Source organism: Mastomys coucha, unplaced genomic scaffold (genome assembly GCF_008632895.1).
Source record: "Mastomys coucha isolate ucsf_1 unplaced genomic scaffold, UCSF_Mcou_1 pScaffold23, whole genome shotgun sequence".
Classification (NCBI taxonomy): domain Eukaryota; kingdom Metazoa; phylum Chordata; class Mammalia; order Rodentia; family Muridae; genus Mastomys; species Mastomys coucha.
Genome location: NW_022196906.1, coordinates 57,860,557 through 57,878,606, shown reverse-complemented (window position 1 = coordinate 57,878,606; position 18,050 = coordinate 57,860,557). Strand labels below are relative to the sequence as shown.

Below are 18,050 nucleotides of genomic sequence, written 5' to 3'. Positions count from 1 at the left end.
AGCTCTGTGTCTGATGTCAAAGGGATTAGATAACTCTTTGGATCTCCCATTCCTTCCAGTTTTGTTGACTGCAACATACTTCTCTCTTTTGGGTTGATTCTACTCCTAGTTTGCAGTTTTCCTCACAGATACCTCCTTAATCTGGCATCCTCAAAATTGCAGAGTCTCCAACCCAATCCTAGCTTGACTTTCATGAAGTGGCACCTTGGATCTCCATGTAGAAACTCCTCTGCCACAACACCTTGCTTCAGCTGCTTTCCTTAACCGTGGAGAAAGATTTCACAACCCCTTCTTGACTCTAAAACCCGAACCATAAGGCCGATGCTGCTAAGTTGTCTACTGCCTGAGTAGAACTTGGCCTCCTCTTTGAATTACATTGCATAAGCTTTGATCTGTTAGTGCTTTCCTTTGTTACGTAAGCTTTCCTTTGCTTTAGGACAATGGTTCTCAACCAGTGGGCTGAAGGTCCCTTTCACAGGGATCACCTAAGACAATCCTGCAAATCAAATATTTACATCACAGTTCCTAACAGTAACAAAATTATGAAGTAGCAGTAAAAATAATTTTATGGTTGGGGGTCACCACAACATAAGGAACTGTATTAAATGGTTGCAGCATTAGGAAGAGAACCATTGCTTTAGGAAAAGATTCCTTAGGCATTTCTTTTTTATAAGGTGGAAGCTTAGTTTGGTAAAGTCTTGCCAACAACATAGAACCAAACAGTCAAACATATGAGCCTATGGGGACCATTCTCCTTCAAACCAACATAGATAGTATTTTAAACCATCTCTTACAGAGCTATAAAAATGTCTTATAAAATCTATGTGATAAAGCTATGCATGTGATATGATTTCCCCCTGAAGCTCAGATTCTTTTGTGTATATATGTGTGCACATGTTCATGTGTGTGTGTGTACAGGTACTACATGTACATGTGTGGCTATGTGCCTGTGGTGGTCAGAGGACAGACAGCCTTGTCTGTCATTCTTCAGTTTCTCACTAACCTGGAACTCACCAATTAGGCTAGGCTGGCTAGCCAGCAAGCCCCAGGGATCAACTTGTCTCTATGTACCAATGCTAGGGTCATTAGTGTGCCACTTCAACCAGCTTTCATATATGTAAGTCCTTGATATCAACCTTTGATCTTCATGCTTGTAAGATAAGCACTTAACCACTTGAGCTATCTCCCTCACCCTCAAATTCTTTTACACACACACACACACACACACACATACACACACACACAAATACACCTCTTTTTCTCTCTCTCTCTCTATATATATATGTGTATATACCTGTTTTTCAATTTTTTTTTTTAAAAAAAAGATTTGTTTATTTCATGTATGTGAGTACACTGTAGCTATCTTCACACACACCAGAAGAGGGCATCGGATCCCTGTTACAGATGGTTGTGAGCCACCATGTAGTTGCAGAGAATTGAACTCAGGACCTCTGGAAGAGTAGTCTGTGCTCTTAACCTCTGAGCCATCTCTCTAGCCCTTCAATTCTTGATGTAATAAATCAGCCAAGAAGGACCTAAAAGGCAAGTCCAAGGATTCTGAGCTTAGATGATGTTGTGAAGATCCCGTCTTAGCAGGTGCAATAGATGATTCTAATATAGGTATTGTAAGGAACAGAGTAAAAGTACCACACTAGAGCATAGTGACTCCCTTTCCTTGGGGCAGCCCCTTTATATGGTACTTACTGGCAGCTCTAGATTTCAATTCTTATCAGTCTTGTTACCTGTGGTACACTATATTGTCTTTGTTTCCTATATAGTAAGCTATTTGTTTTCTTCTCACTGAAACTTACAGGACAGACAAGGAACTGTTTTTATACTATATGAATCTCTGAAGAGATACAAGTTGGGCATGTTGTAAGTATGAAGTATGTCTATAAGATGTAATAAGCTTAAAAATATCTATATCAATCAACAAGGTTGGCACTTCTCTTGAATTTTAATCAGCATGCTTATTTATCAGAAGTCGATCTTATTTAGAGCGTCAGGTACTTCACAAAGTGCTTGTAGATGTTGGTGTCAGGTTTCAAAATCTAGTTATCCACAATGATGAGGTAGGAATCTACATTTAACATAAGCTTGTACACATAGAAGGCTCAACTCTTACTCACAGGGACCTAGTTCAGATGACCCAGTTGTGAAAAGCTAGTTGTCACTCTGGCATGCTTAGAATAGTACTCTGGTGACCCGGGCAGATATTCTTCCAGAAATTAGGGCTAGAGCTGGTTTGGGTTTGGATGCAATCTTCTCAGAGAATTTGTGTGCTGAACAGAGTCGTCAGGGCAGAGCCATTCAGCCCTACTGATGCTTCTGCATGTGGAAATGCTCTTTCTTCCCCTTTGGAGGTAGGATGCGGCTGCAGTTTAATCTAGTGCTGTGATACAGGAAATGAAGCCTCTATTTATAATATCCACACAAACATGCATGCATTTCATCTGTCCTGGTATTCATATCTAACAGGGGCTAAGAAGAGAGCTGCATTCTGCTTCCCAGTGATATCCTATCCTTCAGCTGCCTCCTTGCTCTGAACCCTAACCTAGACATTTACACTCTCCAGATGTGCCAGTGTGATGCTAGGGCAGAAACAATGCAAAGGCAAAAAGGCAATTACTGTGACTAGGCAAACAAAGTGGCCAATTGGATTTGATGTTGGCAAACTAATTTTAAAAATTAGTATTTTCCAGAGTAGGAATCTAATTAAATGGGAGAGATGCAAGCTCCAAGTACAAAAGCTCAGGAACATATAAGAACTAAAAATCAGAACACAGAGATATGCACTCTCACTGTCCACCAGCTGGCATGAATGATGAATTACAAAGGGCAAAGCACCCTCGGGCTACAACTAGATAAGCCCTCATGTACACAGGTCAAGGTGGCAGGCCAAACCCAGACTTAGGATTCAGGTGGGTAGAAACAGGTCACCTGAGGCAACCAGCTCACATCATTAGGAAAAATTCAACCACAAAGAGTAAACAGACAATCTGAAAAGCTAAGGAGGGGATAGGGTCCTGACCCTTGTGTTGACCTGCATCCCAGCTTCAGCTGCAAAAGTGGTCCTATCAGTGTACTTCCTAGGAAGTCATTGCTACTCACACATTCCACTGAAAAGGCACCTTTGACACAGACTTCTGATTCTCTGCCTTTTCTGCTATGTTGTATACCCCTTCATTTTCTCATCCCTTACTACAGTCACGAGCTAGAGAATGTTAGAGAAGGAAGGAACTTGGTAATTATTATAGGTCATAAACAGGCTTAGAGAAGAGATGTGACTTGTCTGGGTCCCAAAGCAGTGCCCCTTACCCTATGTTTTGTTCACTAGTTACAGTAAGTGGCAGCTTTGCAGGGGGAGCCTAGCTGTGTTATGGTTATTGGACTTTTGTGCATTAAGGTACATAATTGTTTGTTTGTAAAAATTGCTGATTTACTTTTTCTGAATAGACACAATTGAAGATGCCCTTGAATTCTCACTTGTGTCTACCTGAATGCAGAGGTAGACTGACAGCTAGACAAAAGAAATTGCACCAGGCTGTGAAGACCAGGCAGTTAAGGATAAGGTATTTAGAAGGAAGTGTCCAGAGATATTATACAATTATACAGAAAAGAAGATAATCCTTAATTTTCTCCAAGACTTTAATAGAGGCTTTTTAGGAGATGGGCTTTGTTTGGCGTTCCTGAAATCATGTGATGCCAGGTGTAGAGCACCAGTCAGCCATCCTTTTAGGAAAAGGGGAGACACTTCAAGAGAAGACTCTACAGAGCAGACGTGTGGTTTGACTTTTCTGAAATAACTTCACCACAACTCCAGTTATTCTAAGATAGTTCTGGAAGATATAGAATTGGAGGAGAAATTACAAGGAAGGGGAATATGAAGAAAATTCTAAAAAATTTTTAGAAGGCATTTAACTGTTGTAGACAAAATATCATACATTCACACGCATACCTACAGTTTTTAAATGGATCTCATGTATACATGAAAAATGCTAAAGAAGCTTAGTGAAGACACACATTCTTAGCCGCCCAACCCCGGATCTTGGTTTTGGTAATTTTGGTAGATGCCAGAAATCTGTTGCCCTACGGACCCAGGGTCTTACACTAATTCTGGTAATAAAATACAAATAACTTTACAAAATTACTCAGTCTGGAGTTGATTTTGATATGATTTACTTCTTTGTTTGTAGAACCCAATATGTAACATGACCAGGCCAGCCTGGAACTCAGAGATCTGTTTGTCTCTGCCTCCCAAGTGTCAGGATTAAAGGCATGTTCAACCACTCCCAGCTTATTTATCTTCATAAAAGAAATTTATTTCTAATGGTTGTTCATAGAAGAGGTGGGCCTGTCCTCGGATTTGGGGAATCACTGTTTTAGTTCAAGTCATTCATTGGTAGAAAAAGGAGATGAAGACTCAGAGTTAGGTAGCTTCCACAAAGTTAGCCAGTGGTAAGACAAAATAAACAAACAAACAACAAAAACAAAACAACTGAACTCCAGTTTTAGGAACCCGGAGGCTTTGGTTTGAAGGCTTGTTTTCAGTGATGACTGTGAATGCAGTCTCCTCTAGTATCTTCATCTCTGCAGTTGACCTAAGGTGCATCTGCTTTAAGTGTTGAGGGTCTCCCTTAGGAAGTAACACTTATTAAAAATTAATCCACTCATGCCAGACATCATGGTACATGCCTTTAATCCCTGCACATGGCAGGCAGATCTCTGTGAGTTCTAGTCCAGCCAGGGCTATATAATGAGACTCTATATGAAATAATAATAATAACAATAACAACAACAACCCATACACTTAGCCAGTTTTGCTTTCCCTTTGATAAGGTCTAAAAAATAGCTAGAAAGCTCTCTGAATTTTCTCACATTAAAACACACAATAATCTACTTGCTTGACATGTTCTCTGGCCTTGGTATAAATGGTATAGAATAACAGCAGCTGTTCATGAATGGGAACATGTGTCTTTGAAAATGAACTACTCATAAGTAGCAGAAATTACTTGTTCACATGAAATTGAAAATAAAACTCACACATGCTTCCAGAAACCATAGATGCAAATGTCAGACATGTACAACATTTAGCAATGATTCTTTTCAGCACTGCTGTCCTAACTTAGTAGTAGTCTTTTACTAGAAATGACTGAACCTATTGCTATATTCTGCTAAGTTGATTAATAAAAAATATTTATTACACAAATCCTTTCTGTTGACAAGTTAAAATGGAGCCTCATCTTTCATATCTCCCTGAAGATTGCCACCTTGTGAGATTGAAAATACTCATTAAATTCCATCACCAGCCACACAAATGAGAGGGCGATTGTTTTTAAGCATGTGAGGAGAATCGCTGGTAAACTCATTTGTTTGGATATCATTAACAGAACAATCGGTGTGGATCTCCAGGGGGTCCTCATGACCTTTGCTCGCAATCTCTTCATCATCCATCAAGAAATATCAGCACCTAATATGCAAGGCGAGACCAATTTTAAGGTGAGGTGTTAATTAACTAACGATCCTGGTTAATTTCTATACAAGGGCTGAAAATACCTCATGCTGTATTGTAAACAAGTGCTAAACCATCTTTTCTTTTTCTTATAAGCAGTACATATTTTACAATGAGCAGGGTCAATTTTGTAAGGTTCCAACTGAACCCGTTAGTTAAATTTAATAGTTTGAAACTTTTTCTTTGAAATATAGTAGACTTGCTTTAACTCGCTGCCATTTTGAAAGCCAGGCTCATGAGACAACAGAGCTGTCTGATGTTGGAGGTGAAGCTGAAACGTCACAATGGAACCAAGATCTAGACTGTAACTAATTTATGGTGTACTTACTCGTACTTCACACCATGCATGCCTGGTTAGTGATTCCAGGGGAGCCTAGCTTCTAAAACTAGACTCTCAGACCCAAGAACAGTGTGTGTGAAAGAAGCAGAAGAAAATCCCAGCATCTCTGTGGGACATCCACCCTCCCATTTCTCCAGAGTGAGGTAGACCTTCACCATTAACCTTTTTAAGCCTCCATATGGTTTCTAAAGATCCAAAATCTCCCAGATTCTAGAATGCAGAAGGCAGCCGCTGAAAAGAGCTGATGGCCCGTCCTGAGAAGCAAGTTTTTAATACAATTTCCAGCCTAGGCCTTTGCCATGTTTAAATGAATCACATATATCTAAGAACTCAAATGGGAAATCACATGTTATTTTTTTTTCTTAAATAGAAAGCTCAAGTAAAGCTTCATATGAATTTTTTCTTTATTTAAGTTAGGGTTTAACCCCTTTAATAACAATGTTTCATGCATCAAAATGATTTAAGACTTAAGACACTGATCATTGATCTTTGCACATCATGACTGAGAAGATTTGAGATAAATTAACAATTTATTTTCTCAAAAATGAACAAATTAGAGCAAACTGGTGCTTCTGAATTTTCACATTGCAAAATTCAAGGACAAGCCCACTCTGTCTAACTACTGACCACCAGTATTTCTCTCTCTCTCTCTTTTTTTTTAGAAACCAAGTAATAGTCAAAGTCAATTTGAAATTAAGAGTTGGTAATTTTGAAAAGTCATTTGTGTTTCTTTACCAGAGTCCACACTAGACTCTCATCTTCCTAAGACAACAGATTCCTGGTCTCTACCCAAACTAACAAAACCAGAATCTTTGGTTTGGGATAGTGGAGCCCACAAATGTGTCTCCCATGCAAGGCCCAGTGCTTTACCACTGCTCAGTTACCAAGCGATCTGCAGTGGTTTGATTCAATTTGAGTGTATGTCCCAGTGGCTCATATGGTAGAAGCTTGGTCTCTAGTTTTCCAGGATGAGAGGTGGTATGAACCAGTAGGGAATTCATTGGGGAATCCTGTTTAGAAGACACAGATGCAGTTCCCACACAATGCTCTTTAGTCCTTGCAAAAGCACAAGATTGGCCCCTCCCCACTTTCTGGGCTTCCTGACTCACTATGAGACCCCTTCCTGTTGAGTGAGTTCCTATGGTGCCATCTGCTCTGATGTGATGCAGCTAAGGGGTGAGAGGCTGTCTTGATAAAGGTACCCAATCTTGGACTTTCAGTCTCCAAAGCTTAATAAACTACATATGTATGTATACATAATAGGATGAAATGGGAATAACAGAAATAAACCCATACTTTATGATCAATTACTTTCTAAGAGTACTAAAGTGATTCAATGGAAGAAAACTAGTCTTATTAATATAAGGTACTGGAACAAACAAAACCTACAAATAATAATGTTGGACTTCTCTTAGATACCCTTCCCAAAAATTGCTTAAGTTGCGCTAACAACCAAAATTGAAGAGTTAAAACTATCAAATGCTTAAAGGAAACATGTGTGTACAACTTTATGACTTTGAATTAGCTGTGGCTGATTAGCTGTGATGCTTAAAGCAGAAGCCACTAAAGTAAAAACAAATTATTTGGATTTATCAAGAAAACATAGAGCTGGGTGGTGGTGGCACACGTCTTTAATCCCAGCACTTGGGGAGGCAGAGGCAGGCAAATTTCTGAGTTCTAGGCTAGCCTGGTCTACAAAGTAAGTTCCAGGACAGCCAGGGCTACACAGAGAAACTCTGTCTCGAAAAAACCAAAAAAACAAAAAACAAAAATCAAAAGAAAAACCACCATAGAATATGGCAAAACATTTGCAAAGTATATATTTGAAGAGCCTATAATATCAAGGGTATATAAAAATACTTGTATAAGACAATAATAGAAAGGCTTAAGCAAGCAAAGAACTTGGATATGTCTTCAAAGTATGTGTGTGTGTGGATAGCCAATGTATGAATAAATGTTAAACATTATAAGTTATTAATGAAATGCAAATCAAAACCATGGCAACTTACAATACCTAGCTAAAATGGCTATAATCAAAAAGAAAAGAAATAACCAACATTTGCAAAGATTTTGGAAAAATTGGTGGGAACTGGAACCTTCACATATCATTGTAAAAGAGTTTGGTAATTCCTTAATAAATATAAAATTAGCATATGATACAATAATTCTATTTTTATCCAAGAATATATATATTCATATAAAAATGTGTACATTAAGGTTCATTGAATCATGATTCATAATAACTAAAAAATATAAACAACACAAATGTATGTCAAGTGAAAAAATAGTGAATTCCATTTTATTATATGATTAATAGTCATATAATAGGATATTGTGGAATATTGTTCAACCATAAAAGGAATGAAGTGGCCGGGCAGTGGTAGTGCACACCTTTAATCCCAGCACTTGGGGGACAGAGGCAGGCAGATTTCTGAGTTCAAAGCCAGGCTGATCTACAGAGTGAGTTCCAGGACGGCCAGGGCTACACAGAGAAACCCTGTCTTGAAAAACAAAACAAAACAAAACAAAAAACAAAAAAGGAATGAAGTGCTGACAGTATGTACTACAACATGGATGAATTGTGCTAAGTGAAAGAAACCAGTAACAGAAAGATAAGTCCTATATGATTCCATTATATGAAGTGAGCAATGCAAGCCAGTCCATAGACAGGAGGTGAGTTAGGTTACCAGGGGCTTGGGAAAAGGGACAAAAGTGGGAACACTGCTACTGGGTACAGGGTTCCTATCTGGGGTGCTAAAGATGCTATGGAATACACAGTGTGCATGCCTACTGAATTCTATATTACACATACAATTCTATAATACACATAAAGGAAAATGGGAAGATGTCAGTTTTGTTCCCAGAAAACAATGAGAGGAAATTCTTTCAGCCTACTAGCCCCCTTTTTAAAGTGTCTTAGCCAGCATTTCTCAGATTATCTACTGAAGAATCTGTTTTCTAACCTATCATGGATTAACGCTTTTTATTAGGTACACCAAATTGACTAGAAAGATGGAGTAAAAAAAAAAAAAAAAAAAAACAACTAAAGTGTGTAAAATACAAACCTAATGATTTCATCATTAGACTCATAAAATTCTAGGACATAAAAATTGTGGGCTCTAGCTTAGTTTTTAAACTTACAAGTCTGAAAACCAGTGATGTATGGATGGGCTGGCTGCCAGTAAGTGGAACTCATTTTAAGTAGAATTGATCTAAACTACACTGAACTCTGAAAAAGGATAAATGTTTGAGGGGTGGAAGTCATAAGAAGTCTTTAAAATAATAAATACTGTTTTTACTGTTGTTCACAGACTACCATTGGTGATATTGACACCATCTTAGGAGTAACAGAAGAAAACAAAATGATATTTGAAGGAGAAAAACGGCGCAAAAAGGAGGAAAATAACCTATATGAGCCTGTTGAGATACACTCAAAACCAGCCTGACCTTGGGTACCTGTCTAGAGCAAGAAAGAATGTTTGCTTTGCAATTAGTATAAAAGTGGGGAAGTTAGTTTGCTTTGCTTGCCAAGAAGTAAATTAGAACAAACTGTAATGTAATAGTCTTTAAAATCTTATTTATTATGCAACGTGATTTTACTCATTAAACTTAAGCCTACTGGTGCTTTCACTGAGCGTGCTAAGAATCCTCCTCCTCCCAAAGTAGCCACAAGAGGAAAAAAAAAAGCCAGAGGAAGCCTTTGGCCCACTACTGCACCCACTTCTCGGTGAATTCGTGAATGTGTGAGTCTTGCTTTCTTATATTTTGTAGGTTTTCTCCTGCTTCCAAAAGCCACTTAGCTTCTGCATTTAAAACACCAAATAAACCAGAATGATCACTATTTGTCAAAACACAAGTGTCTTCTTTTCCCAAAATAAATGACATCAGTTCTAAATGATTCTCTATCATCCACTCTACATTGTACCAAGCCCTTATTATTTGTTCTCACTTTCACACAGTAGGAAAGGCCAATGTGAAGTTAACTGTGGCATCAGAGTGTGTCTAGGTGGCAGTATCTGCTCTTAGTTTAAAACTGTATAATTGGAGCCCTTTGCTGGAATGAGAACCCCTGTTGCTAGTTTTCTGCATGATACAATAGGATTTTTATAAGCTGAAGTCAACGATACCTTTTAAAGGGCAAATAGCTAAGTTAAGCAGTGCTGCCACTCTCAGCCTGTGCTTCATAACTGTCTAAAAACATTTCTACATCTGCCAACTTTACTGAATGATAAAATAGGCAAGGTGCAACACCAAAATCACAGTTTTAAAGAACATCCTTTACATCTATAACACACATATTTGGGAAATGAGAAGTATTTTTTTGCCTGTGGAATTTCAATCACTTTAAAACTGCTTCAGCCACAGGCTAAGAGTTTCTGTGATAAAATTAACATTTCTCCGTGTGTCTGCTTTTGTTTAGCCATTGTAGGAAATACATTAATTAGCCAGGTTTTCTGTCTGTGCTAGGTACAGTGATGACCTCTTTTTCTTGCCAGATCTCTCTAATCCATACGAGGAGCCTATTGTCCAAACACTTGACGAATAGGAAGTGCTACATGCCCGATAGAGTCGCTCTTATATCGAAGCCAGAGCAGCATAAGGTCCAGGAGACTCATTAGTTCACTGGCACAGTCATGTCCTGAGAGTAAATGAAACCCTCTGTCTCCTTATGGCTCTCATCTGCTCTGGACTTTAAAAGAAAACTGTCTCCGTTTTGTTCAGCACAGCAGTGGATCATTCACATGGCCAAAGCCCTCCGCACAAAACCATTAAAGCCACAGGGAAGTTCCGAGTGTGGACTGTGATTAGCACTCCTGAGCCTGGAGCTGCTGGCAACAGCAAAGGAGCTCACTCTCCTGTAGGTTTTTTAACCACATGATTGGTTTCTCCAACAATACAGCTTGCCTTCTTTGCATACATCCTCATTTTGCAACATAAAACACTTGATTCTAAACTCAAACCTTTTCAGATTCAGGTCCACCCTACAGTGATAGGAAGACAGCTCTCTGACTAAACACCTACAGCTTCAAAATGAAAGGCAAAAATATCTGTAGACTACAATCATGTCAAGTAATTAAGTGGAAGAAGACAGAGGACCAGATTAAATTAGTAAAATGCTTTAATTACAGAACATTGGCAAAGAAGCATAGTCCATTATCTTTCAGTACATATATGTTACATAGATACTGTGGAGCTAGCAAACTAAATTCAATTTGAAAATGTGCTGGTCTAAAGTATCCCCAACATTGTCAAGTGAGGATGAACTGCTGAATTTGTACTGGCCTGTGTTAGTAAAAGTAAAATGTGTCATTTTTCTGCTGAACAGTAGAGCTAATTCTATATGAGATATGACCTACTGTCTGATGCTAAAGATCTGCCCTGGCAAAGTGTACACACTACTTAGGAGAGCATTATTGGTAAGTGTCTTTGTTAATATACTTATACTGCCCTTCTCATAGGTGAGACAGCCATACAGTCCACTAACATGCCTCCTGCCCACCAGCTACTTTTACTTGCCACTTACTGAGCATTTAGTGGGGCTAGATACAAGCTGGACTAGAAGCTCTGTAATTCTACTGTATCTTCCCATCAAATCCACGCAGACAGTTATTACTACTGCCCTCATCTTACATATGGAAAAAAAAGAGCAAGATTTAGTAAGATTATTTCACCCCATGCTTTAGTAAAGTGAAAATAAATTTGAGATTTGCTCCTTTTGGCCATGAATTTTAGCTTTTTTGGGGGGAGGGGGTTCAAGACAGGGTTTCTCTGTGTATCCCTAGCTGTCCTGGAACTCACTCTGTAGACCAGGCTGGCCTTGAACTCAAAAATCTGCCTGCCTCTGCCTCCCAAGTGATGGGATTAAAAGCATGCGCAAACCACTGCCCGGTAAATTTTACCATTTTATATAAAGTAGAAAGTTTAATTTCACTTGCTGCATATTACACAACAGGTTTGCTTTCTTTTATAACAAATTCTAGTGTGTTGCCTAAAATATAAAAAAACAAGTTAATTTATGAACATCTCTTGATAATAAAAAAACTAGCTAAAGCAGTCCTGGGAGGGCAGGAGGGGAGGGGTATATGTGGCCAAGATACATTATATCCATGTATAAAATTTTTAAGTGATAAATATAAATTTTTAATTTATGTATTTACTTATTCTGAGATAGGATTTCACCATGTAGCCCTTGTTGGCCTAGAACTCTCTATGTAGATCAGGCTGGCTTCAAACTCACAGAGATCTGCCTCTCAGATCCCAAGTGCTAGGAGTAAAGGCATGTACCACCATGCCAAATAAACTTTATCACTTTATTCTAATTATCTCACAAACAAAGACATTATACAGCTACATTAAGGAAAGCACTTGAGCACTTGCCCAGTCCCCAACTCTACATCTCAATGAAGTTCTGAAGCAGTGGGACTTTGTGGTGGTTTGAGTAAAAATGGCCTCCACAGGCTCATGCTTGGTTACCCAGGAGTGGCACTATTTGAAAGAATTAGGAAATGTGGCCTTGCTGGAGGAAATGTGTCACTAGGGGAGGGCTTTAAAGTTTCAAAAGCCTATGGCAAGCCCAGAGTCAGTCAGTCAGTCTGTCTGTCTGTCTGTCTGTCTGTCTCTCTCTCTCTGTCTCTCTCTCTCTCTGTCTCTCTCTGTCTCTCTCTGTCTCTCTCTGTCTCTGTCTCTCTCTCTCTCTCTCTCCCTCTCCCTCTTCTTCTCCCTCTCCCTCTCCCCCTTCCCTTCCTCCTCCCTCTCCCCCTCCTCCTCCCCTCTCCCTCCCCCTCCTCCTCCCTCCTTTTCTCTCTCTTGTGCATGTACACTTTTTCACTGTCTGCTTATGGATCAGGATATAGTTCTCAGATACTGCTCTAGTGCCTGCCTACATGCCACCATATTTCCTGACATGATGATAATGGACTAAACTGCTAAAACTGTAAACCAGCTCCAATTAAATGCTTTCTTTAATAAGAATTGCATGGTCATGGTGTCTTTTCACAGTAACAGAACATTGACCAGGTCAACTGTCATTCCCCCCCCCCAACCCCATGTCCCCCTTCCTTTTTAAAAAGCAGTAAGTTTGTCTCTCTGATGACTATTCTAATATACTTTTAACTTTCTTGTACTATACTTATAAAAAATATTAATATAACAGAAAATACATTTGTGAGTTGGCAGCATCATAAGACATCACATCAAATGTGATCAAATAAATAAGGGAGAAAGAAAATGGTGTCAACAGAGGTCTCCTGAGGTGTGAGATCTGTACGACTTTGGTAGGGAAATGACACTAGGAAAGGGTTGGAGTTTGGAAATAGGGAAGTCACATTGTGAAGATTTAAGAAATGAGTTTGAGGTCAAGAAGTAGAAGGGACTTTTGACAAGATGGTAAATAACTAAGGAAAGGGATCATTTCATCTGTACCATCCTAAGAACTATAAACATCTTATTTTTCAAGTGTGAAAATATACTTCCTATCATGAGTAATATATTAGTAAGCATCTGATAGCTTTAACAATTAATAACCATTTGTTTTCACTTGGCACCTTTCTTCTAAAGAGCTCAAAGCTCTTTGCATTTGTTATCTCATTAATTCCCCACATTGTCCCTGTGGGGAAAGTAATAAGTATCTTAACAGTTAAATGTTTATCTTTCAAAATTTCTCAAGCATACATTAATTATATTTCCAAAAGTATAAATGTTCATTAGTTTTATTTTACTGTTCTTCTAGCTTTAATGTGCAGAGCTCATTTGTTCAGTTCCTCAAATGCACTAATCATAGTCTTATTTGGAAAACTCTAAGTTGGCAAGATCATGTGGGGGTGGGAGCAAGAACGAGAGGAAGCATTTGCTTTTGCTAGGCCCTGCCTACCTTCCAGGATCAGACAAGACTGGTATGTTCAGGGAGGTATGGCCATAGCCTGCCTTTGCTTCTCTTATCTAGAAAAGTTTGGTTCAATCCACTGCAAGTGCAAATGGAGTGTGCTCCTTTCCCCTTTGTTATAGGGTTTTAGTGGGTCCCACAAAGGTATGTGTGCTGACAGCTTAGTCTTCAGGTGCAACAGTATTGAGTGCTGGAAGATCAGACTTTGATGAAAGATAGGTCACAGGGCATCACCCTTGGAAGTAGTCAATGTAGTTCTCCAAGGAAGGGGTTAATTTTTCACAAACGCTTGCTATAAAACAAGGCTACCATACATGCTTGACTTCTGCAGACAGCTGTCTGTTTCCCTTTCCCATCCTGTCATACATCCAAGGGTTCTCTAGTAAGAGGCTGGCACTATGTCGTTTGGACTTTGTAGCCATCAGCTGAGGAACAAATAAATATCTCATTGTTATAAGGAACCTATCATCAGGTGTTTTGTTATAGTAACACAGAATGTACCGACGCACCATTCCTTCCACAGCATATGCCTTAAAATAGTCAGCACTGTATCTAAGAGCCTAGGGTAAAGTGCACTATTTTTATACCACTGTTTGAAACCTGATGTATTTTCTTGGAGCTACATCCCAAAGAAACACAGACTTAATAAGGGCCGAGAAGTTGGTGTTATAGCTCTCGCTCTCTTTAGTCTAGTCACACCTTCCACACAATTTTCTATCTAGATAAATGGCAGATGCTAATACCTGCTCCTTAGGGAAGCCACAGAGATTAAATAGCCAATGTTAGGAGAGTATTTCACAGATGAAACATTCTGCATAAATGTTTAAGCATTATTATTACATTGCTACTTCAAATGGAAGTTCTAACTTTGAAATGTGATTATACACTTTCTAGGGGAAAAAACCTTCATAACTACATATACAGGTTTATTTTTCACTCTAACAATCTAACTCATGGTTGTGAAACTTTATTGCACTTGATGGAGGGCCTTGGCTTTTATTAGTTTTAAACTGCTGGTTTCTGGGGTATTTATGTAAATGAGGGAAAGACACCAAAACAGTAAATAACAAGCATGTCCCTGCTGTTTAAAAATCTGTTGGTAAAAACGACCTAAATATAGCACAGGAAAACACAGCTTTGGTACTAATGTATAAAATAGATTTGGGAGGTTTTGTTTTAAGTTTTCACTTTGTGTATTTGCATTGGAAAGGCACATGTGCGTGCATACAAATGTGAAGGCCAGAGGACAACCCTGGGTGTCATTGTTCAGGTACACTCTATCTTTCCTTTTAAGTTAGATTGTCTCACTAACCTGGAATTTCCCCGGTAGGCTAGGCTACATAGTTGGCCAGTAGGCCTCTGATAACCACCTGTCTCAGCTTCCCCACCACTGAATTACAAGCGTAACCAGTGTGACTGGCTTTTTAAAAACAAAACAAACAAAAATGAAAAAGTCTGGGCCTTCATGCTTTCAAGGTAAACACTTCGCTGACTGAGTCACCTTCCCAACCGCTGGCTTTATATTTTGTTTTTGAATAAGGGATTTTCTCAAAAATATTTCTTTGCCACTCTGTAAAATTTTGCTTGATGTCTGCAGTTATTACTATGTATACACAAACAAGAAAAGAAAAGAAGAAGCAAGAAAGAAGGGAGGAAAGGATAAACAAAAAAACTCCAATAATTTGCAACAGTAGTGAAAAACCAGAATGGTATAATGTTCAACAAGTCTTTTTATGGGTTATTTCCATATTTCCATTTAAGGGAAATATGAAACCCATAAGACTTCCATGTAACTATTAGAAATCATATGTTACTATGACTACCATGTAATTTAGCTATTTTACTTGTAGGTATTTACCCAAAATACCTACAAAGAAAAAGAAAACCCATGCTCATAGAAGTATATGCAATAAAAGTCTACCGGAACTTCCAAATAAAAACTGGAAATAACCCATTGTCCACGAAGAAATAAACATTGAATGATATGACACAATGGGACACTATTTAGCAATGAGAAAGAGTCACGTGCTGATAAACTCAGTGGCATACAAGAATCTCTTCTCACATAGAGTAAACAACTACAGACAAAGAGTGTACATATTTAACATTCTAGAAATCAGAAATTGCAGGAAATGCTTGCCTGGCAGTAGACTAGGGTGAGGGGAACCAGGAGGGTGATAAAAGGGCAAAGACAATAGTAGAATAGTCATTGGTTGAAATATAAGCGGGTTTTTAGATAAATGGATACTTTGAAACACTGAACTGTATACTTTAAATATTCTTAAAGATAAATAAGACCACACACTGGTTAAAGTGGATAAGAGTACACTTAATCAGGATTGTACTAGTTACAGCAATGGGGGTAAGAGTCCAATGTCAACTGTGACCAATTTTGATTGTTAAAGAGGTAACTGAGCATTATGAAAAGAAAGTGAAATAGGAAGCAGAAAGCTGCTTGGTAGAGTGAGAGATGAAAAATAACAAGAAGAAAGAAGGGGCTGGGACTGTCCATGTGAAGCTCACTTATGAATGCAAGCTCTCATCCTTCCCTCCCTCCCTCCCTCCCTCCCTCCCACAGAGCAGGATGCTTAAGAGCTCTATCTGCATGTATTACCTAAATAAAAAGTAAATTCTTTTAGCAAACTTGAGCTTTCTCCAGCAACTGTAAGGAGCTCTAGTAATACCTAGAACAGGGCTTCTTAAGCTCTTTCCACTACTAACACCTTTTCACCCAAAGAACTGTTATGCAGCTCTGGGCATACAAGTATATATAATACTCCTGTCAATAAAACACTTCCTGATAACTCAACAACTTATGCTAAATTTATATACATATAAATTTTGCCACTTATTAAAGATGAAAGAAAATTTCCCCACTAATGAGATAGATGTACTTGCTTATTTTTACATAAAGAACTGAATCAGCTTAACATTTGGTACTCCAAAACATAAATCTTCAATAATTTTTAGAGTAGGCAAATACTTTTTTTTATTTTTATTTTTTTTAAATATGGAACGCTTCACGAATTTGTGTGTCATCCTTGCACAGGAGCCATGCTAATCTTCTCTGTATCATTCCAATTTTAGTATATGTGCTGCCAAAGCGAGCACAGGCAAATACTTTTATGTCAATATTTTTGTATAAATTTGTAGTGCTGAATGGCATAAGTGTGTTTAGGATATTTCAGAAATTGTTGGAAATTCTGTCCTAATGCCAAGCCAAATTTATTGATTTTTATGAAATTTATGCAAGCAATTCAAACATTTTTACTTCAAACTATTTTTTAAATCAAATACTCTAACACAATTTAATGTAAAGATATTAATTTGATACTTATATTTGATAGATGATAGGATGTTATTAAAAGTCTTTGTTTTCTATAATTAAACTCTTATGTTTCTGTAAGAACAGAAAACTCTGCACACATAGTAAAAATACTACAGCTTGAAACATACATTGGTCTTGAGCCTGAGCAGGGATGCTCCAGGCTGCGTTAGCTGGCACGGCATGGCTTGACAGTATCTTGTGCTCAGAACCAAAGTAGAGTGAGGCTGTGAGATACAATGAGCAAGCACTGCCAGAAACCCAGGCCAGTCCATGCTTGATTCTGAATTAAGGTTTAGGTTTGCTACCACCACATTCCATTACGCAACTTCATTTGAGGTCACAACCCAAAGTTTAAGAGGCTGGGATCTAGCCGGGCGGTGGTGGCTCCCAGCATTTGGGAGGCAGAGGCAGGTGGATTTCTGAGTTCGAGGCCAGCCTGGTCTACAGAGTGAGTTCCAAGACAGCCAGGGCTATACAGAGAAACCCTGTCTCAAAAAAAACAAAACAAAAAACAAAAAACAAAACAAAACAAAAAAAAAACAAGACAAAAAAAAAGATCTATGGGATGGGATCTATGGGATGAAGTCTGAGCTTTACAGATCATGCTAGAGTTTGAGACCTCACAGGCCAGTGTTGAAGCTATAGGAACAACCACTGTAATGGTGGAACAATGGCTACTTCTTAATGATGGGATCATGGGTTTTTTTTTTTTTCCTGTTGCACAATGAACCTGTGTGACATTAATGGGAAAAAATGAAACAATCTAACTGTAATGGGAAGGGTTTACCCAGAAATGCATACAAACATATAAAAGGTGTACTATCTCAAGGGATGATGAGCCTGAGAACCTTAGCACCATCACCCAGTGCCAAGCAGCAAAGGGTGCTACCAGAGAGTAATGTCATGTTCCTTAGCATTCTGGAAACTGTTTTAATTCTAAGTGTACCATTGTTACTCTCTTCTAGAATTCATTCCACATCATGACTTT

At 38.5% G+C, this 18,050-nt stretch overlaps 1 protein-coding gene, 1 long non-coding RNA gene and 1 other non-coding gene across 5 annotated transcripts in view; 1 reads left to right on the top strand and 2 right to left on the bottom strand.

Moving 5' to 3' along the window:
- The window catches only part of Iqch (IQ motif containing H), a 177,594-nt gene extending 167,896 nt beyond the window's left edge, over window positions 1–9,698 (top strand). For all 3 annotated transcript variants that reach the window (XM_031344193.1, XM_031344192.1, XM_031344191.1), the window contains 3 exons: window positions 1,814–1,875; window positions 5,391–5,499; window positions 9,164–9,698. In XM_031344193.1, coding sequence (XP_031200053.1) covers window positions 1,814–1,875; window positions 5,391–5,499; window positions 9,164–9,298 — 306 coding nt within the window. In that variant the 3' untranslated portion in view covers window positions 9,299–9,698. The remainder of the gene's footprint in view (window positions 1–1,813; window positions 1,876–5,390; window positions 5,500–9,163) is intronic.
- Window positions 1,939–3,214, bottom strand: LOC116072691. Its single transcript, XR_004111541.1, has 2 exons — window positions 3,112–3,214; window positions 1,939–2,392 (listed from the first exon to the last, which is right to left on the bottom strand). It is a non-coding gene; the product is annotated as an uncharacterized LOC116072691 (long non-coding RNA).
- Window positions 9,699–16,738: 7,040 nt separating the features above from the next.
- On the bottom strand, window positions 16,739–16,845 carry LOC116074010. The gene has a single exon (XR_004112002.1). It is a non-coding gene; the product is annotated as a U6 spliceosomal RNA (small nuclear RNA).
- Between the last annotated feature and the right edge of the window lie 1,205 nt (window positions 16,846–18,050).